The sequence below is a fragment of the Scomber japonicus genome, chromosome 9 (assembly GCF_027409825.1).
Source record: "Scomber japonicus isolate fScoJap1 chromosome 9, fScoJap1.pri, whole genome shotgun sequence".
NCBI lineage: Eukaryota > Metazoa > Chordata > Actinopteri > Scombriformes > Scombridae > Scomber > Scomber japonicus.
This window is the reverse complement of record NC_070586.1, coordinates 25,754,088-25,776,368: the sequence shown is the minus strand read 5'-3', so window position 1 is coordinate 25,776,368 and position 22,281 is coordinate 25,754,088. Positions and strand designations below refer to the sequence as shown.

At 41.4% G+C, this 22,281-nt stretch overlaps 1 protein-coding gene across 1 annotated transcript in view; it reads left to right on the top strand.

Annotated features, from left to right (window-relative positions):
• Window positions 1–22,281, top strand: part of kiaa0825 (KIAA0825 ortholog) — a 110,943-nt gene that overhangs the window by 18,454 nt on the left and 70,208 nt on the right. The window contains exons 6-15 of the mRNA XM_053326108.1: window positions 2,310–2,477; window positions 3,873–3,946; window positions 4,142–4,375; window positions 9,322–9,599; window positions 11,121–11,271; window positions 13,315–13,505; window positions 15,125–15,331; window positions 15,631–15,741; window positions 17,518–17,657; window positions 20,510–20,689. Coding sequence (XP_053182083.1) covers window positions 2,310–2,477; window positions 3,873–3,946; window positions 4,142–4,375; window positions 9,322–9,599; window positions 11,121–11,271; window positions 13,315–13,505; window positions 15,125–15,331; window positions 15,631–15,741; window positions 17,518–17,657; window positions 20,510–20,689 — 1,734 coding nt within the window. The remainder of the gene's footprint in view (window positions 1–2,309; window positions 2,478–3,872; window positions 3,947–4,141; window positions 4,376–9,321; window positions 9,600–11,120; window positions 11,272–13,314; window positions 13,506–15,124; window positions 15,332–15,630; window positions 15,742–17,517; window positions 17,658–20,509; window positions 20,690–22,281) is intronic.

Genomic DNA, 22,281 nt, shown 5'->3' with positions numbered 1-22,281 from the left:
TAGGTTAAGGGTATGAAAGGAATGAATGGTGAGAAGAGACAGAGATGATGCTTCAGAAAAGGTGATGCTCAAGATAAAGTGGTGCTCAGATTAATGCCCCACAGAAAGTGGGACGGGTGGAGGTGGTGTGATAGCTTTTTAGTGAATCCAGCGGCTTTGTCTCTTTTGTACAGCAGCGTAGTGCTGCCCCGCCAGGAAAAAAAATGGATCAGTATCATGTTATAACGTGAAACGTTTCATGTTATAACGTGATAGTTTCTTATTATAACATAAAACTTTTCATGTTATAACGTGATAGTTTCTTGTTATAACATAAAACTTTTCATGTTGTGGGAATGAGGAAACGCTGTGTGGAGAACGGATTCATTGAGGAATATGGCTCATTTACAGGATTTGATCAAGTTCTACTTCATGCTTGGGTTGAGACATGGCAAGATTCTGCTGTTATTGAATGTGGTGGATGATATTGTGATAAGTATGTGTACACTAAGAAGGATTTTAAAATGCATGGGGCTCTACAGAAGGAAGAATGAGTCTGACCCTCTGGAGGTAGCATCATTTCTCATTGATCAGCTGGAGGGGCACGGAAGGCTCCATGGTGATGCCAGTTCACTGCAAAAGGCCAGATGCCAGTTCAAAACCTGATTAACCAGGGTCCACCTCCGCCTGAGACTAATTTATCACATTATACTGTAACGTGAAATGTTTCATGTTATAACAATATAAATTATAACGTTATAATGTGAAAAGTTTTATGTTATAATAAGAAACTATCACGTTATTACATGAAAAGTTTTATGTTATAACAAGAAACTATCACATTATAACGTGATACTGATCCGTTTTTTTTTTCTGGTGTGGCAGCAATACGCTTCTGTACTTTTGTGTCCCAGTCTCATCTGGTTAGATTGCTTACTTTTGAGTTTCTGACAGCTTCAGTTTGCCCCATCACTGAGGCACAAAAAGCTCTGTGTTGATTTGCTGCTGACATAAGAAATAGACATGATTGGTGGTGCGTGCGTAAATGTGCAAGCTGGAGAGTGAGTCTGCCACGTGGGTGTCAGCCAGGTCACGCATGTACACATGCAGTGTGAGGTAGTCTCTCCAGCTCAGGCTCCCACTGGACCCCATTACAGAGGAGCTGCTGAGCTGCAGACCCATGCAGCTTAATTACACACACACACATACACACATACACACACATGCATGCACACAGTCAGACACACACCAAATAATTACGCCACTATTCACATGCGATTTCACTGATGCATGCCCACACACATACACATAAATAGATGTATACACTTAGACTTGCAAACACAAACAAACTTGAGGTCAGAATATATTCCTTGGTGACCACAGTCTGGTTGCAGTGTGGCAATTATCTTGCAAGACTGACATGTGCAAATGTGTGTGAAAGTGTCTTCTACAAATCAAGTTATTCATAATGACCTGCATTACATGCACATAAACACACGTGTGCACACCCGACAGACACCAACACACAAAATTGCATCAACTCTCATTCATAAACACTCATGTAAACATACACACATAGATACACACACACATAGTCAAACCTCATGCATGATTAAACCACACATCCTTAGGGAGAGTGTGTTGTCATATTGTCAGATTTTGTTTAACAATATGGCAAAATTACATTAGGATCCAGAGGCAATAATGTTACAATTATTGGAAAAGGGCCCCCCTCTTCTTTCTTTCCCTCTCAACACTCAATCATCTCTGCGCTTTCAGAGTCAAGGCTAATACTGAGCTCATCCATTCCCAAATGCCTTTGCAGTGGAGGAGCTCATTTAAGCGGACACACAAAAGTATTTGTGCATGTGTCTGGGAGTATGGCAACGCATCTCCCAGCCGCCCATTCTCCAGCTTAATGCGGAACATCCCCCGGGTGATGGCTTTGGCAGCCTCCAAAATGGGAAATCCATATTTGCCGAGGGGGTCATTGGTGGGTTAGGGGGAGAAAAGTTTTGTGCAGAGAAAGAAGGATGTGCATGTGTGACTTCTCAGGGAGCAAAGTTTTGCATATTTTTTCACTGTCTCTTTGTTTATGCTGTGTATTGGGAAAACATGAATGGGTTGGTATTTATAAGAGGTGGCGTGTAAGGCAAGACTTGAGGATGGAGGGTGTTTTCTGAGTTGGGAGGTTGGGTTGAAAAACAATTTTCATGAAATTGTTTATTCCTTTACTGAGCTGTAAACCGTAGTGTAGCTCTCATTCCTCTATTTCTATGTTAGTCATACTTTCCACTATTACATTCTATCTTATTTTTCTTTCTTCACAGCACCAGTGGATCTTCCCATGAAAAGCAGAAGCTTCAGTTTAACCTCCCACCAGTTGAGGGCGTTAACCCAGCTGGCCTGCACCCTGCTGGGATTTGAGAGCAATATAAGGGAGTTGGTCACTAACATGACCTTCATTAATTGTACAGGAGAGACTCCCAGTGTAAAAGGTACAACTCTCTCTCCAAAATACACACATACACATACATTTCATGTAATCAGAGTTGTGCTACCTCTGGGGGGGGGGGGGGGTTGAAAATGTTTGAAGTCTAAGTAGCCTGAAGTGCCATATCCTTACATTTCACTATTTTAAGATAGAGGATAGTTTATTGATGAATAGATAAAATGTTAATAGTCCAAATGTGTGTAAGTAAAAGGACTCATGACCTCTGAATTCTTAAAACTCTGGCTACAGCCCTGCATGTGTGCAACTCCTCCAGGCACAAACTGTCAAGTTACACACACACACACACACACACACACACACACACACACACACACACACGTTACTTCTAGCAGGATGTCTGAGTTGTGTCTGAAGAAATGTGTTATTTTAGTAGGGAATTATCTTGGGTGTTATATAAGCCTTTAGTACCCTTTTCCTCTCTCCCCTTTGAACTGCTGCTACAGAGATGTTAAATGAAAGCTTTTGGTGCATGGAGTAATTTCCACAAAGGTTACATTTACAAAAACAAGACTTGCAGAAAGGCTCAATTTACAGTGAGGTAAACAGCCTTTAAAGGGCAGTTATCCAAATCATTAATTCCAGGCAATCAAACGGCTTAATTACCAGAAATTCATCAGATGGGCTTAAAGGTCAAAAAGTGATGCGCTTGCTGCTTCCTCCTTCTTCCTTTCCATGCGGTCTTGTTCGCCTAAATTGCCTCGCCTGGGGTCTCACTCTTCGCCTTCTGATTAGGAGACTGTGGCCTTGATGTTCACGCTTTTTAATTGCAACCCAACCCCACATCCTGTATGCTTGTCTCACGTCACCCTACTATCATCCCCCACCACGCTACACATCCACACAATCTCCCTTTCGTTGAATTACCCCCATATATACTGTAGTTTATGCTATCTAAGCCCCAAATTTAGACTCATAAAGCCATCATCATTAGCATTTACTGCCTGTTTTCTGCTCCCTCTGAGACATGTACAGTTATTCTCCGGTCACTGTGTCTCATTTTGGCTTGTGTGGGAACATGGGAACAGTGTAACCCATATCTTGTTCTGAGTTATACAGCGTCTTTCATGTTTCCGCACTTGGCATTCGGTCAGGCTTTTAGCACATAATATCATACAGCACATCATGAGTGATATGGAAATATTCAAGCTAAATAATGCATAGATTTGAAAGACTCCACAGACCGCCACCACATAATCATTCATCTTTGAAGTGTGATAACTAGTGAACACTTTTGATCCCCAGTGAGATTTTGCTGACATGATTGGAGAGTTTGACCAGACACAGTTACTGTTTAATATCAATTGTGACATTTGAAATATCTTAAAATGTTATCTTATATGATATTTACATTAAAGAGACGTTTTTATTGGTCATTTAGGGATATTGAAAAAGACCAGGGATCTTGAAAAAGACAAGAAATCCACCGCAGAAACACTTCTACACACATCAGAGGTGAGAGTTTTATATGTGTTCCCTTGTAAAAATCTTTTTTTCTATTCTATTGCAACTATTCAGTGTCATTTAGGGTCATTATCTTTATTTATCTTTCAAAGAAGCAAGACTTTTTGCCTTTTTGTAGCTGTAAAATGCAATTTTCTCTTCAGCATTCATGGCTGTTCATGGCTCATTTTCTGTTTTGGGGCACAGGTTCTGGAGTTTGACTGGAGGTCAGCGTTTAGAGGACTGGTCCCTCACATGGCGCATTGTGTTAAAGTGGTGCTGGATGATGTTTGTACCAAGAGTCTACAGCAAGAAGAGGCCTTCCATTCTTCAGGACACACCTTAATCACCTTGAGCAACATCACTGCAAGCAACACACATCTCAGAGAAGACTCCTTCTACACCTATCCAGAGAGAGAGACTCCCAGAATGATAGGCAAGGTACTCGGCTATTTCAATTATTTTAAGTGTACAGTGGTTATCCACTGTTATATGATTCCTTAACAAGTGAAGTATCTGGTGTGACACAACTTAAACAAATGTGCTCTAGATGAGGGGATATGCAACACTGACATGTTGGTCATGTATGTATGTATGGTCAGGATCACTGTCTGTCATATGGTTTCACAGTGAGTAGCCTGCCAGCTGGGTCATTTTGCAAGTTATAGAGAGAAACAAAAGTAGAAAAACATGTCTGACATCTTTCAGTTTCCCCTCAGAGGCACAATTTGTAATCCTTATGTAAACAGAATCATACCCCAGCTTCCCTGATATCAAACGCAGTACTGTAACTTGTTATATGTTCTACATTAACTGCCTTTTGAATGCATGGTCAAAAACTACACAGTTGATGGATGCTCAAAATGCAAATTGGTCACTTATAAATCAAACTTCTGAATGTAAACATGGCTGTTATTTAGCTTTCTGTTAACAGTCTCTTAAAAGTTGCCCTGTAGAAAGAATTTGGCAACGTATGTATTTTATCAGGAAAGCAGTAGTTGGCCTTGAAAGTTAGCTTAATTAGTCAGTTAACAAGAGCTGTTCAGCTTTGTGAAGCTGTGTTTGTATGCACAACAATAATATGACTGGACAATAATAACAGCAAGGTCATATTTTAATTAATCCAATTCAATGAGTTGATTTTAAGACTATTTCATTCATATTATGTTCTTAATGTAATTGAGAAAAGCCTTCTTAATGATTAAAGACACCCTATACACTTTATATTACAGCATTAGATACCAGTGTGCCCCAAACCCAGTCTTCCTCTCATGCTGTTACTATTGAATTACCTCATGTCTTTTATGTAAAAATGTGTGTTAAACAGTTCTTTTCACAGTGCCCAAAGATAATAGATAGATAGATACCTAAAGATGCTTTCCTAAACAAAGACACACCACTCTGTAAAAGGCCACAAGCAGAGCTGGAAGGACAAGAAATATGTAGCCTCAGGTGGATTTGTGAATAATGAAAGAATGAAAATGACAGTGAAGTGTCTTGCCAGAGCTGTAAATGTATGTGGAATGCAGCATCAGCTGTGTGTTATTAGATGTGTGTCCTGTGAAAACTCTGGTAGAGAGATTTAAGGTATTTACATAACTATGTCACAATAATAATGCAGATAAAAGAGGAATACTCAATACAGTATGTCTTAATGCACATAAGGCTACCCCTACATATTCAAAAAGATGTTATGCGTAGGAGGATTTTTTGTGTGTCATGCTCATTCTTACAATATTTAACCAAGAAAGTTTTATTCTTCTAATAATTACAGTTTGATAACATAATTTCTCCTACACACTATTTGTCACTTTTGATGTAAAATTCAGCTCAGTTGCCCACCTAATACCTCTGCTCCCTTATGTACACACAAACAGAAATATACAAACACACATACACATTCTACACACAATTAACTTAGACCCCAGCTTGTCCCTCCTCGACCTGCACATGAACTTGTTTTACCATACACACCAATGTCTTTGCCCCGTTGTACCCTCCTTTATTACTTACTGGCTGAACAATGCAGGTCCAAACACATCATCCAGACCTGGGAAGATTAATGGTTTTGTAGTCCCAGCGGAAAGCACTCTCTATAATGGACAGCCCACATGATTTGGGCCTGACACAGTTGACACGTTGGATCAGAAAGGGCCTTGAGAAGAGTCATCAGTATTACTTGAGGGGAAGACTCTAGGGACAAAAGAGAGATTGAAGGAAACCAAGAACCAGTTTGTGTGATATTATGAGGGATAGATGGTCTCGAAAAAGGTGTTGAATACGTGTATAGAGAAGATAGAGTGATCGCAAAGGCAAAGAGGCCAGGGTAGAGAGCAGGATAAAGAAGGAGTAGTGAGAGAGAGAGGGATGAGAAGAGAGGGCCTGGGAAAAGCCAGGGAGAGGTGAAGATGACACCAGAGATTGACTTTTCTCAGGAGGAAGACCAGTCTCTGATGTGAGACCAGGCTTAATGCCTAACTTTAGTGCTTAATGCCTAACTTTAGGCATTAAGCCTAAAGTTCTCCAATGTTTGGGGCTGGACTGCCATATACTTACTTCTATTTAAAGTGGCATTATGCTGTATTTTCTCTCTCTTCTCTACATTTTCTTTCCTAATTTACTATTGCTTAACAACTACCTAGCTTTCCTTCCCGAAACTTTGTCTAGTTCACAATCCTTCATCTTCCTCCTTTGCTGCATGATCCTCTCTTCTACACACACTGACTCTTATCATTACTGCCTCACCTCTTTCCTCCTCCTCCTCCTCCTCCCCTTCTTCTCTAACCCTTTTTTTACACTGACAGTATTTGTGGCTCTCATTGCTAACGAGTGTCAGAATTTGTCTGTGCTCAGGACCTGTACAACGTATTTATGTGTAGGTCAACGCTTCAAAGATGAGAGCCTTTCAGCCCAAAGGTTATACATGCATCCATTTGCATTCAATAACACTGAGCCAGACAGACATCCAAGACGAGGCCGTTAGATATTATACATATATTTTTCCCCCCTGTCCTTTTTTGACACATGCCCTAGTGTTTGAGCAGAGAGCAAATTACTATACAAGACGTAAGCATGAAATATGGCTGGTTCAACGGCATTATGATGGATCAATATTTCACACATTTATATTCATATCTTCATACCTCAATCCTCACTTTTTTCATGTGAACCCACTTCAGTGTCTGTATTACCATACATATACTGGCTACAATGATACCATTCATCCATCAGAGTACTTTAGATAGTGTACTTTTTTATTTGCTGTCAGTTGCATACCAAATGCAAAATAGTGTCTCACCAACAGCTGGAATTCAACCTCCTGTCAGAACCTGGGATTGAACTCTCCTTGTTTGGGTGGGCCCTTCTAACCTTGATGGTAGTGCTCTATTATAGCAACAGAAGTACCTTTTTATGTATTCAGACTTCACTCAAGTGCTCACCTGCACGTTCAGTTCTCAACTAGTCTGTCTACTCCAAATTCTGCACACACACAAACAGGCCTCCCCTAGCACTTCAAAACTTTATACAATCTCTTTCACCTTGCTGCAATAGTCCTGGTGGGATTCAAGACTTTGATCTTAGCTAGTTAAGGTTTCAGCCCGACTTCAACGTGGACGTGCATGCGTGTGGTTATTTTTGTGGGAGTGTGCATGTATATTGTCTGCTGAATATGTGTGTGTTGGTGCGAGTGTGAGTCAACACTGCATGTGTATAAGATGCTTCTCCGGGGATCTCCATCACCCTGTTAATGTAGAGTGTTGTGTCTCCCTCTGGTTTCTCTCTCTCAAAGCTAAGCTCCTAATGACTACATGCAGTCAGATATTGACTTAATTGTCCAAACGGCCTTTGTTCCCAGGCCTTTTAACCCCTCTGGAAGCTTTTATGGAGAAAATAGTGTAAAGAGATTGTGAGATTGTCAATTGTGTACACACACTGAAGCCCTGATCTGACAGAATGTCGAACTTCCCAGCCAGCCAGTACAGTAAGTCAAGTAATAGAGTGTGTGACTCTTGAATTACTCGAAAGTGAGTAATACATGCTGTAATTGATTGACTGATTAAACTGGTATAGTTTTCTGCATTTTTCCCCTCAGTGTGACCTGGTTTTGTAGCTCTTGGGAACAAGTGAAATGTGCTTTGGTTTAAGGTTTTTGAGAATTTGCCTGACTCATAACTCACATGTACTGTATGGATGTATACATTTGAATTTGGAGTCCTGCACATATGTGACTCTTTGGCACTTGCCTGATTGTCTTTCACTGTTTCTCGATGTGATGTCAATACGAGGCACATATGGCAGTGGTGTCAAAGCCTTTGTGTCATGGTGTGTAATTGTTCTCCACAGTAATAGGGACATGGTGAATTTTGTAAAGTGTGCAGAATACATATTAAACTATTACACTACAGCACTGTTTATGCACACTATGCATTTATTTTGTGCATGAGTTGGCAGCCAACACCACACTACCCACACACACACATGCACACATACACGCACACTCCTTAAAGCTTCCTGTCATCCACAGCTAATCAAGTGCCATGTTTGTGAAATTGTTTTCTTATTCTTCTTGGTAGAAGAACAATGAAGTAGCACTGTGTCAACCATACTGATTGATACATTGCTATCATTATATTAATTAAAACAGTTACCAGCAAATATCCAGATTGCATATTTGTAAAAAGCAAGCACACACTCACTCAGCTTTTTTTTAAGTATCGTCAGCCCGTCTTACAGCTCCTGGATAGAGAGAGGTGTAGGCAGCCCTGTCCCTATAGGCCTATCTCCAGGACAAATGTGGATAAATGAGATAAGTCTTGCTTGTTGCTCTGGCAGTTTATAGAATAAGCTGTAGGTCTTTTACATTGCTGAAACAGCTCCCTCCCTCTCCCTTCTTCTCTCACTCTCACCTTTGCTTGACCCTTTCCTTTTTCTTCCCTCTCAGCACATCTGACTCTCCATCTCTTCCCATGTGTAACATTTCTGTTTGAATGTGGCTAACATGATGCATGCTGTTATAAAATTAGAGGGTTGATGTATCCTCAGATGGTAAGGTTTTATTTGACCTGATAACAATTATGCATGTTCAGCAGCAAAGTTTATGTAGAGGGCATGTCTTCAGTGTCTCTACATCTGTATTCTACATTTGCACTGATATTTGCTTTTCAGCTATAATGACTTGCACAATGTTAAGGAAAAAAATACATGTGTAATACTCAGCTCTGGCTCACATCCTTGTCATTCTGATGACTCCTCGCAATTGTTCCATTATTTACATCTAATGAGATCTCTTTCTGATGTTTCCCCCACCACTTTTTTCTCTTACTGACAGATTTTCCCTCTGTTATTGAGATCATCTTGTCTTGTCTTTGCCCTCTGTCTCCCCTCAGTTCTATGGAGCAATCATGGAGGAGATGGATGCCTTACTACCCTTGGCAGCAGCCTGCAGGGACAGCTCTCTCCTGGAGGTGCGATCAAGCTTTGTGGAGGCGTGTGGCAGGGCAGCGTTTGCCATGTTGGGTCGTTTAGAGGAGAGGGCCCTGGAGATACCATCGTCTGCACCTCTGAAGAACTTGCCTGCTCTTCTGGCCACTTGCATTTATGTGCACCAACGACTGGAGCACTACCATGCCAGGCTGAAGAATTTAACTACTTCTTTAGCTAAAGTGTAAGGAGAGGTTGTGTATGTGTCTTGGTGGGATTGCAAGTGTTGGTGGACATTATGGGATGGGAGGGGAATCATACTGGCTGCAGTGAATTTATATATGTGTTTGTTTTACTAACTATCTATCTATATCTACAATATATGTCTGTGTTATTAACCTATGGTCTATTCCAGCATGCACTGGAAGACAGACACATTTTTTTATTGGTGACTGATTGAATATTGTGAGCTCAATGAATAACATGGAAATCTGTGCAGAAGTGCCCAACTACTCTACAGTTATTGCTGCCTTGCCATAGAAGCAACAACATCAAATTTAAGCTGTGTGGCACATGTATGTGTGTCTGTGTGATTAGGGTTGACTGGCTGCATTAATTAGCAGCAACATGAAGATAGGTTAGTTGAAAAGAGAGTCACTTTCCTCGAGCAAAGAACCAAATGTTGCATATACAAATGAGAATCATGCCTTATATGTTCCTTTGTGCTATAATCACACTGAGAACACATACGGGAGCCAAATTCACTGATGTATCAACCCACAGATGGTGACGGTATAGGACATTAAGTTGTGCTGACGCAAAGATCAGACATCGACATCGAATTTCAGTTGCTACTAAATCCTGTTACCAAGTTGGGAGTATGAATACGAGGATGGCAATGACTATCAAGAGGACAACACAGACAAATTTACAGTAGCTTGGTTCATAATCTCCTCTGCCACATCTCTCTATTCATGTTTAGCCCCTTTCTCAACATTATGCATGACTCCTATCTGAAGAAAGATATTTATTATGCCGAGATAAAGAGAGAATGAATGGATCAAAGAGATTACTCCTTTTAAAATATGTGCGCTTTGTGACTAAGGCAAAAAAAAAAAGACAATTCCAGATTTTTTAAAAAAGGAAACCAGTAGATTTGAGATTAAGAAGAGGCGACTGTAGAAAATAAGAGAAAAGGAATAGAAATGATTGACAGGTGGTAATGACACCCATATTGTGTCTACATCTGGTGAGTTTTTATGCCCCGTAATACCCCCTTAACCTCTGCTCTCCACAGATCCCCTCTAAAGGCATCTCTGGTGCCCTCTATGCTCCTGTTTTCCCACCTCTGGCCCTGTGCACCCCTCCACCTGTACTTGCACTGTGCCCCCTCCGGTCATAAAGCACTTTCCCCTCTCTACACCATCCAGTCCCCCAGGTTTTAAGCCTCCTGCACCCCTGTTAAACTCTTGCCTCTCTCTGGAAAGTATCAAGGCAGGCAGATTTAAAGGATATGAAATGTCACACTGAACTTTTAGAATAAATCATCTGTTCTTTCATCTAATCATTTGACCTCATGTTTGTTTGATAGCTCTCTGAATATACAGTATTCAATCATGCATCTAGATTATAGGATTTTGCCCTTTTGGACTCTTGACCTCAGCAGTCCCTTACTTAATTCTCAATATACCATATGTATTATAGATTATGCATTAGTCATTACCATTAGGTAATCCCAAGATTTGTTTCCTTCCTCCCTGCCTAGACCACTGACCTTGCTCCCTATCCAGAAGTACCAAGATATAGTGGAGGCCTTGAGAGACCAGCTGACCAGCTACTGTTACCAGGTTTGCTCCACCTGCATTCTTCAAGACGCAGAGAGCCACCACTGGGCTGACCCCAAGCCCTTCTACGAGGTAAAGTGTCCTTACATGTCCTTATTTGATTTCACCCAAGACAACTTTGTTCAAGTTTCTAGCAAATAATGATATCAGTGGAGTCTCTTTGAGTGTTACTTATTTACTGCCAAATCCAAAGGAACAGGGACACATAAAACACCTGTGAATAGTCTGGTGTTGATTTTCTGCCTTTCATTGTAAAAAGTGGAAATTGTAATGCCACATGTCTTAGCAGGCTTGTTCTGTAGAATTTGAGGAACTCTAGGAATTATACTCTAGAGCTTTCTTGCTTCTTCTTTTCATTCCCACAATACACCTTTACCTCCCACTCTCCCTCTCCTAACCGAGCGTTCTACTCTGAGCTCCCTGAGAACATCTGTGGCTTCCATGCTGCCCCGGGGGCTCCAGGGATTCAGCTGTCTGAAGTCTGCAGTCTACACTGGGACTGTCTGGAAACAGCATAGGGCCCCTGGAACTCCCCTACCTTATGCCCTTAAACCAATCTAAACCTCCCCTCTCTTTCTTACTTTACCCCGCTTTTGCCTTTTTTCCCCCTTTGTTCCTCCCTCCTTCCTTGGGTCAATGGTGTCAGACAGACCTGCTGTGCGCAGGTGTGTGCCTTTGTTTAAGCATGCCTGTGTGCATCTGTGCAGATGAATGCATGTGTGGGTGTGCAGCAGCATCTCAGAATGTGTTTTTCATTTAGTGTGTATGTATGTATCTGTATTTTTGATGTCTGTTTTATATGTATAGATGCATTCTGTGTCCTGGACTCACAGCCTTGTGTCTTGGCTCTCACACAGTACAGTGCAGCTCTGAAGAGCCTCTTTCCCAGCTTGCATCTCTTCTTTCTCTTTTGTTATTTAACATTGATATTGAAATATGAACACGTATTGGCAGAGAAATATTTAAATGCTATATTATGCTATATTAACAGCATATGAGGTCTGCTGGGACAATCAAAAGAAGTTAAGAATATAACCGTGGCTCCCTTCCTTGTCGTGGATAAAGCCTGATGCTAAACTGTTCACCTGAAAAAACAAAAAGCCGTCATGAACTTCCAAATTTGTTCCATCCTTAGTCCCTGTCCCAGATTCAGTCTTTGCTCTCGCCAGCTCTTCATCAGTAATAGGAATTTGTTCATAGCTGACCTGACTGGTTAAATAAGTTTGACTTGAATGAAAGGATAAATAGTCCAACCACACATGTAGTTGTGGCTGCTCTTGGTTTGGATCCAATGCCTGTGTCTGGATTTGCTCTGCTGAGTCCACAGGCAGAGGATGGCAGTGTAATCCTGGACATAGAGCTCGGTCACGCTCCCCATCAAGCACGGATCCCTAAATGACTGGCTCCAGGGAGACAGAGAGGAAGAGGAAGGAGAGAATAAAGAATGAGATAGATGAGATGAAGTAAGAAGAAAATGAAAGGGATTGAGGGGCATGATGAGCTGAAGACGAGAGGAAGTTGAGGAGTTTTGGATGTGTCAGTGTCTGCGCCACACACATCAATTGCTGGAGCAGTTTATTTTTGGAAGGAAATGGACAGGTAGAGGTGAAAAAAGATATTTAACTAATTAATTCTATATCTTTTCTGTAGGATGCCAGGATAGTAATGTTTCTCTCCATCTGTGCCTCTTTCTTTCTGTCCCTCTTTTATCTCACTCTTTTGTCTTTGCATTATTCAGAGTTCTCAATTTCTCCCCTCTTTCCATTCGCTATCTATATGTGTGAGCGTGTACGTGCGCGAGTCTGCGCCTGTTGTGATGTGTTCTCCAGTTCAGGACTTTAAAGCCATCTAAAATCCCAGTGGGACAAGAAACCCAGGTGCAGAGTGCAGGTGGCGTGACCACTGAGACATCCTGGTGTTGACAGACCTGCCTCTGTCTCTCTCTTTCTTCTCCTTCATGTTTTCTCTTTCCCTCTCTCTTTCTCCCCCCTCTATTTTTATCTCCTCTTGCTTTCTGTGTTTTCCCTTCACTGTTAATGTCCATATCATAATATATCTTCATCTGTAAACTCCCTGTCCTCCCACCTTCCTCCCATCCACCTCTTTCTTCCACAGGGCGAGCGTTGTTCTTTCTCACTGCAGATGTGGTTCTACTTCCTGTGTGGGCTCCGTAGCGACCTATGGGCCGTCCTTCCGGTGAAGTTAGCCAAGGAGGTGCTTGGCCAGGTGCTGTCAGAGACCTTACAGCTGCTGGTGCAAAGATATGCCAGGGCCCAGCCTTCATATAAGAGACACCTGCAGATCAGGTACTTTATCTCGTCCTATATTGGAGAGAGTTATATTCCCTTGAGAATTCTAAAATAGAAATATGTAAAATCTAGTCCTACGCTACATTATGACTCATCACCCATTATTGGAGCACCTCAGTGTATTTCAAACTTGCTTGTAGCATAGGGTTGGGTTTTATGGTAACAAACACTGTGTAGGAAACACAATTTTATCTGTCATCACAGTCCACTTTGGAAGCTATCCCTTTAATGAATCTTGTTGTTTTTTGCTGTTGTGGGCAAAGGTGCAAATCAGTGAGCAGGATTGTTTGATTTCAGAAGTATACAGCATATCCAAAATTTCTCCAAAAGGTATTTACTTCACTGGTTCAGCCCAAAGCAGAGATCCCTGTCTTATGACTTATCTGCAAATGGTTTCTTAATTGAATTTGAATTAATATGCAAAATCACAATATATATATCAATATCTCAATATGAAATTACATATACTGTGTTGCAATCAAAGGGAAAATTGTATCCTGGTCAGGATTAAGGTTAAGATTAGGGTCAATCTTCTCATCTAACTTTTGGAGAGAAAGTGAATATACATACTCCCCAAACTGTCAAACTATTTCTTTACCACATTGTATATGCACCTCTTTGAGTGATTACATTTTTACGTTTTGAGGTGCATCATTTCTTCTGTACCTCCTTCATGCAGAACTTTGCATAGCCGACATGCATATAGACTTGGCTACACATCATGGTATCCTAAATTACTTTGACTTCAGTTATTACATCAGAACTCCTAGACAAAGCCCTAAATAGTTTCTGCTCCCTCTTCCTCACTGTTGGCCTAATTTCACTCAGCTCCTGTGGGGCTGATGGTGGAGGTCTGAGCATTGTGTCAGTGCGTCATTGACATGCTGTCTGTAAAAGCTCAAGGGGTCGTCCTGTCCATCCTCATTCTTGCTTCTCCTCCTAATACGTAGCTGAATGATGATAATGAGCAGGTAAACTGTGGCACACATTAAGAGGATGAAAGAGTGACACAGATAAAGTGCAGTGTACCTGTGTTGCACCACATGATGTCAACACGAAGTCTTTAGGTTTATGTTGCTTTGAGATCGTGTGTGTCTGGAGAGACAATTGTTAAGTGTAAGGAAAGGCTAAACAGATGGCTTTTCAAAGCTTCTCCAAGTTTCTGTCTGCAGGTTTAGCACTCACATGGGTACTATTGTGTTACCTCACCTCTTCTGTATCAGTACATCCCTGTGTGGGTCTAAAAAAGCTTTAGACCATAGGGAAGAGCGGGGATTAGGAGATGAGAGATGATGAGCAGCCCCCTCCCAACCAATTGAGGAAATAGATTTATTATGGGCATTTAAACGTAAACGCAATGACTTTAATAGTGAAATCCGAAGCCAGCAGTACACTTAACCTTCCAACTGTAAAATCACCAGGAGATTCTAGTATTTAACTGGCTGTGTGATGAGGCTGTTATGTCATGATGTAATGGTGGATGTTTCAGTGCTTCAATATGACAGTGCTTCTCTCTTTCTCTCTTTGCATGTGTTCTCACGTAATCCCCTCACATCTCATCTTTTCTGTTTTCATCTGTACATTCACCTTTTCTGTTTTCTTACTTTGTGTCCAAGATGTGACATTACGGCAGTGTTGCTGTATGTGAAGCAGCTTTTGTGGAGTGTGTGTGAAAGTCCTGAGGCCCTGGTGTGTTCCGACCCTTCTTCAGCGATTGCCATAATAGCCGGCAGATCAGACTGGCCATACCAAATCCATAGCCTGTGTGACCAACTCCTGACAGTCCTCATCATTGTCACAGCACCCTTATCGTTGCTGTACAGGTTGGTATACACCGTGTTATTTTTTTGGTTCAACTTAACTTTTAATAAAATATGACCTAAGCAAGTTTTTTTGTACTTTCACTTTTTCCAGTAGAACACAGATATAGTCATGTGGCTAGAACCATGTGTGTCTCAAACACATTTGGCCCCACACTAGATTTTGTAACAAAATGAGTGGGCTGCTAATGTTAAAAACATTAACTGAAAGAATAGGCTCCAGGGAAGCCATTGCAATAGAGAAGATAGTATATTGAAGATATATAGTTCAAAATTGCTATGAGCGATCTGTCTTCCTCCAGGACATTTGTGATTAATCCTGCAAAGGAGTCCATGCCACACCAGCCTGACAGCCCTCTTGTCCACTGGCTAAATGTTATAGACCCTGACCTCTTCACAGAACAGGCCATACGGTATGTAAAACAGCCTTTATACCATCCATCACCCATCACAAAGTAGGCACACATATACATTTTCAGACACAAACACACACATACACACACACACACTCTGGTATGCTAAGCCATCACACACACCTCCACCCACTGTATAAAGAACCATATGTGTGTGTGTATGTGGAGTTACAGCAGCATACGTGCAGCTGTATTACAAGACTTACACATTGCTGAGGGCTTCAAGCTACAGTTGCTGTGGTAATATAACACAGATGCAAGCTGAGAAAGAAAAAAATAACATAAACTACCATTGACGCTGACACTGATTTTGTTTATGTTGATGGTTGCTGAGGGCTTTACACATGAGGCGTCAACAGAGTACATTGTGGTGTGTATGTGCTCATGTACGCGTTAATGTGTACATGCGTAGGAATGTGTGTGTGTGCATGTGTGTCCAGTTACTGTTACTGACCTCCAAGGTGCAGTCAATCACTCTCCCCCTCACCCTTGACTCCACCCTCCTCCCCTCTCATCTCCCTCACAGCCAGAGGTGATGTCATTGCGTGCTTATGGGGCACAAATCAAACTAACTCCCGCTCTCCTACTTCTATGTATTGGAGAGCTGAAATTAGTTTATTTTTATGACCTCTTTATTTCTTTGCTCCCACCTCCTGCCTGCATGCAAAGGCGCCAGGGGGCCTGCTGGTGGCCCAGGGCCAGATCCACAGGTCCTCATCCAGGACCTGGTCTCTGTGGCCAAATCTCTCCCCAGCTCATTAAAATAAAATCCATTGTTATGGTTATTAAATAAAACAATAATAAAATCACAAAGCACATAAATAAATCATCTAGGATTACAGGCTATAAAGAACGCATCTGAAGTTCCGTTTTCTGGACTTATGTGTGTTTCTGTGCACGCATACATTCTTGCACTGCATGTTTCTCCTTTGCTTTGCACATATGTGTGTGTATGTCTGTGTGTCTTAGTTCTGTAAGCTGACCCTGTGCTGTAGCTGGGTAGATTTATCAGAGCAGTTAAAAGAGGATTTCTTCTGGATTTGCGGTCCCAGTGACATCATAAATTGCGCTGTCAGATCGAGGCATAGTTTTCCTCAGTCAAGCAGCAGGGTGCACCCGGCTCTAGCTTTCTGGCTCAAATAGAATGGTTAATTTCTGGGCAGACACCCCCTGTACAGACTCCCGCCTCCTTGCTCTTCAGACAAACTCTGTCCATTCCTTCCATTAGATTTTATTGAGATGTATAAAGTAACATGCAGGCACACACATGTCAGCATGCTCTCACACTTGCACACATATTAACCACAAGCATAGGCACTGAAGGGTGCGCACACAGACACACACACATACACACACACACACACCAAGGATACGGCTCATTACCCACAGCTGGCTGCAGCCTCTTGGTTATACAAAAGATGTAGGAGGGGGGTACTGCTGTATATTCATGTATTTGGCTGTCTCCCAAATGTTAATTTGCTTTTAGCTGGCCAAGATTAGAGCTAATTCCTTCCCGGTGCACACTATAAGTAAGCGAGAGTGAAGGCATTTGCAGAGTAAGCTCATATCAGGAGTGAGTGACACTGAAGGAAGTTACTGTTGTAGCATAAATACTATTTCCTCCAAGATTGTCATCCAAGCTGTGATTTCTGTCTTTGTCTTTCACCAGTGAATCTTTTTCCCTCTATGGTTGCTTCTTGCTAAATGGACTACTATCTGAACACTCACCTGACACTGCAGAACTGTCAACTTTGTTTTCCCTCTCTCCACTCTCAGAGATGGCCTTATGGGCCAGACAGCCTTGGCATGTCAGCTGAGGCTGCTGACTTCTGACCCAGGAAGCAATCCCAGGTTGCTGCTGCAAATGCTGCTTTACAGAGACTGTCACCTGCCCCAAATACTCCTGGAAAACTCTCGTAAGTCCTCTCTTTCTGGTGTAGATGGATTGGTATGTGTTACTGAATGAAAGGCAGATTGTGTATGTGTGTGTATGCATGCTGTGTACATACCTAGCTGTCCATCTTTTGGAATAAATAATATGAGCCTTTTTCTTTCATATTTCCTTTTTTTATGATAGTGGAACCACAAAGTTGATTCCTTCCGTCTATGGAAGGTGTTTACCAGTGTCTTAATTATGCTTTAAGATCCTAAGTAAGTTATATAGATATTAGATGATCTCTGTCCATTTTATGAAGTTATCATCATCATCTTTGCCATCATCATCATTTTCACCTTGGTCATCATCATCACTAAATCAATAGAGCGCAGTAATAAACACTCAACAGGCCCAGGCGGAGTACACACGCTGACCTTTAAAGATTTTCCCTTCCTTCTTCTCTCCTCCGCACCGGCAACAGTCTAACCTTTAAAGACTGTTGTGCACTCGCACATTAATTCACATTATAGCGACCTCATTAATAACAACTCTCACTGTCTCATTCTCTTGCTGGGTCTGAGTCTGGCTCAGAGGCTCTGCAATGCTTCTCCCTACACGCTGCCGTAAATCAATGCTGGAAGCGCTGACTCTCGTGTGTTATCACAGTGACGGGCTAATTAACCAGGAAGCAGAAAGACAGAAGGAGCGGCTTGACTGAACACTTACACTCCCATAAGCCACTGCATTTCCTTCTGTACACACACACACACACACACACACACACACACAGAGACAGATGTGTGTGTGTTTGTGTGTATCATGGTACTAAATAACTAATACAGGGACAATACAGAACTTCATTGTTCTAACCAATTGAGTTCAATGTGGTGCGTTATTGTCATTTTGAAAGATTGTTGCGGTTTGAACAATTGGACACTAAGTTTTAAAATCTGTCAGTGAATTGTTTTTGATATGCTATACAGACTTTTTCAACTGTGTTGTTAGTATAGTATTTCTGCCTTGTCAAAGCAGACTAACTCACTGGAGAGCTAACTTGCAAACTAAATGGCCTTCTCATTGATTGCTGATGTGAAAATGCTTGAGGATAATATGTCCATATCCACAATACAATACAGTTTTCCAAGCCTTTGCACAGCTTGCCCTGAATAAGGAGACATTACATTACTTCTGGTGCATGCACATACAGGCACACACAGGCACACACAGGCACACACAGGCACACACAGGCACACACACACACACACACACACACACACACACACATACACACACACACACACACACACACACAGCTTTTTTTATTATCATCAGCATGCCTGCTTCCAATTACAGAGGTTTGCAGAGAGGGTCTCCTGTGACTGGTTGACTGGTTGTCCGGAAGATAAACAGGTGTATGTTTTGGCTATGTATCAAGGTTGGATAAGCTTAGAGACGGAAAGAGAGGAAAAATAGAAAAAAGCAATAGAGAAATCAACGTAGAGACACAAACACATTGGAATTATTGTGTGCTGCAGCAGTAGTGGAAACTTGAGATGCCAGTGCACTGTCATCTGTTTTCTGAAGTCATCTGCTGCTCCATAATGGGATCATTATTAAAAGGCATCTAGTTAACCTGCCATGCTCTCCAGCACCCCAAGTGGAAATTAATGTTAGTCACCGCTGTTTCGTTGGACCGTTGCAGCCACAGCAGTGATATCCAGAGCATTGTCTCCTTAAGGACCAATTACCAGACAGGCGGAGAACAAGATGCTGGCATAACCCACATGATGCTGCCTAATAGACTGTTGTAGGTCAGGGTGGTTGACAACTTTTGAGTGTATGTGTTGGATGTGTGATTATGAAAGAAAAGGAAAGAGTGGATAGCATAAAGGGAAACTTAAAGATGGAGACAGAGGGAATCTGTTCTCATTTGGACCTTGAGTGTTGGCAGTGCTTCCTACCTGCCTGTTATTAAGCTGGCTGATATCACTGGCCCTGTACTGCAACAGCTAATTTAGTCCTGTCATTTTAAAATAGCTCAGTATTAGTCAGAAGGAAGTTGTGCTGCCCGCCATCACAGCATCCCCCTTATTGACTGCTGCATTGCATACACCATCTTATTCAAATAGTTGTCATCTCCCACACTGCAGACTGACAGACCACTGGATGTCTGCCACCTCTGGAGCAATGGGCCTTTCCTCAGCAACCCCTGTCAACTTAGCACACGCACACACACACACACACACACACACACACACACACACACACACACACACACACACACACACACACACTTGTAAGTACAGAAAGGCATATATAGACATCCATATGGGTTATACACACACACACCTCCATCCTCAGCCCTACGCTCAGACAGCAACCCCCACAAGGACACCCTGTCAAAACCTCTTCCTTTTCACTTCCTGTCTCCATGTGCTGTGGATCCCACTGCCAGGGGCTTTGAAATCTGTTTCTTTTTCTGCTTGTTCTGGTCTGGATTTTTTTTCTCCATCTAACACAGATGTGGGTTTTTCTTCCCCTTCTATTCCACAATGCCTTTTGTTCACCCTTTCTGTTAACATGTGTCAGGTTGGGCAGCCTTGACATTTTCCAATGTGTTTTTGTGCAAAGAATCAAGATGCTGTGTCGTAGGATAGGGTTGTACATCTCTTACTGCCTTCCTCCATAAGGTTGGTATTTTCAGAATCATAATTCAGAAAAAACAGATTTTACTACTTACTATATGTGTGTGTATGAATAAAACTTTTTATCTCTTTGTGTGTCTTGTTTTTTTGTGTGTCTGTCAAGTGCCCCTGAGATTCAAAATTTCATAAATGCATCTATATTTTGAACACACACACAGGCTGACTCTATTTTTTTTCTTTTTTTCAGACTTTTGCCAGGAGAGCAGCATAGAAATGTCTACAGAGAATTGCAAGGCAGGAGATGACTTCATAGTCGCACTGTTCAACATATTCACTTGCCTGAATAATGTTCCCAAGGCCTTGACTCAGGCCCTTGAACCATACCTGGAGAGGGTTAACATATGGGAACATCTCTATACACTTTCAGGTAAAGTAACTACCAGCTGCTGTATACTGTATGTTGTAGTTCAGAGTTATTCCTACAGGTTGCTCTATTCCCAACCAATATTACTGATATTCTATTGATATGGAGGCTGATACACACTTTGTATTACTAGAAATTACCGTGCTAAAAACGTTCATATTAATACAAATTAAATGTTATTAATGTAAATTTTCATACTTTCATTCCTCAGTATTTACGGTAGTGCCATATAATGCACTGGATTGTATAATACACAATAAAGTTATAATATAATAACAGGTTACTGTTTCATACTTCCCAGGCTATTGAGACACAACAATTTCGATAAGTGGAAATGGAAAATTCTCTAACTTACTTCAAAACGTATACAATATGTAAAACACAAGTAGTTCTGCCCACAAAGGAAATCTCTAATATCTATTTTTTTAGGGCCTGTGTTGACATTGCATGCACGTGAGTTAAAGAATGACTTTAATATACTGTTACAGAGACTGCAATTACTTCCCAACTCTTTCTTTTTTTCCCACCTCTCTCTGGTACAAGCTTTGATACAGAGCTTAATCAGAACTCCTGTGGAGTATGGAGCTCTTTTTGCTGGTGATTTTTATATCCTGGGTGAGTGGTAATTATTGTAGCATAAATTAGGGTGATTGGAGAAGAGTATTTGGATGGAGATAGAGCAAGGGAGGGGTTGACAGAGGGAAAGAACGGAAAAGAGATAGAGTGAGCCAGAGAGAAATTCTCAATGTCATCCAATCATCATTTATCCTCACAGGGTAATTAGTTTAATTATTGGACTGTGCCAAATCTTTGTATTATAATTTTGGTTACAGGATACCCCCCATGCCCCTATTTCTATTTAAACTGTTCACTGAGTTAACTTTCATAGATTACGTTGAGAGTTTCGCCATTTCTCCACTTAGACTGATGTTTCATCATATAGTAGCAGGTTGTTTCAAATCAATACAATAGTCAATACAGTAGCAGGCAGTATACAGTCTGAAAACTAAGTGACTTTGAAAAATAGGTCTAGGTCTCACCTGCCGCAGAGTGCTTTTTCTTCAAAAAGCTATATGATTTTCTGTTCCGCTCTCCTCTTTTTCTGTGGGTCTGAGGTCACACATTTGTAAAGTGTCCCTTGAGATTTCAGAGCACTTCCAATGCCGCCACTGCACTATATCTCTCTGTTGTAGCCTTTAGTTTTACAGCCAATGCTGGAGGAAGTTTATGGGTGCCATACAACTCCATGCTGTAGCTGCTCTGCTATCAATATAAGCAGGATATGAAAGGGCAGAGTGATGAAAGACATAGTGCACCTGGAGAAGGTAGTAAGATTTCTTCTGTCGGGCCACCTGGGTTTGATCAAAAACATCTGAATTTAACTTGATATCACTTGCTTTATTACAGATAGTTCAACAGAATACCATAGCATATGCTATTCATGTCCCTGAATTTTCCCATCGTTTGAAAAGTGGTTTTATTTTTGAACAAGATAAAGTACACTGTTATGACTAGATGGACTATAGCTATGTATTCACAAAACCTTTGATTCAAATTGTAACCCAATACACAATAATTGTGTAGCATTCATAAAA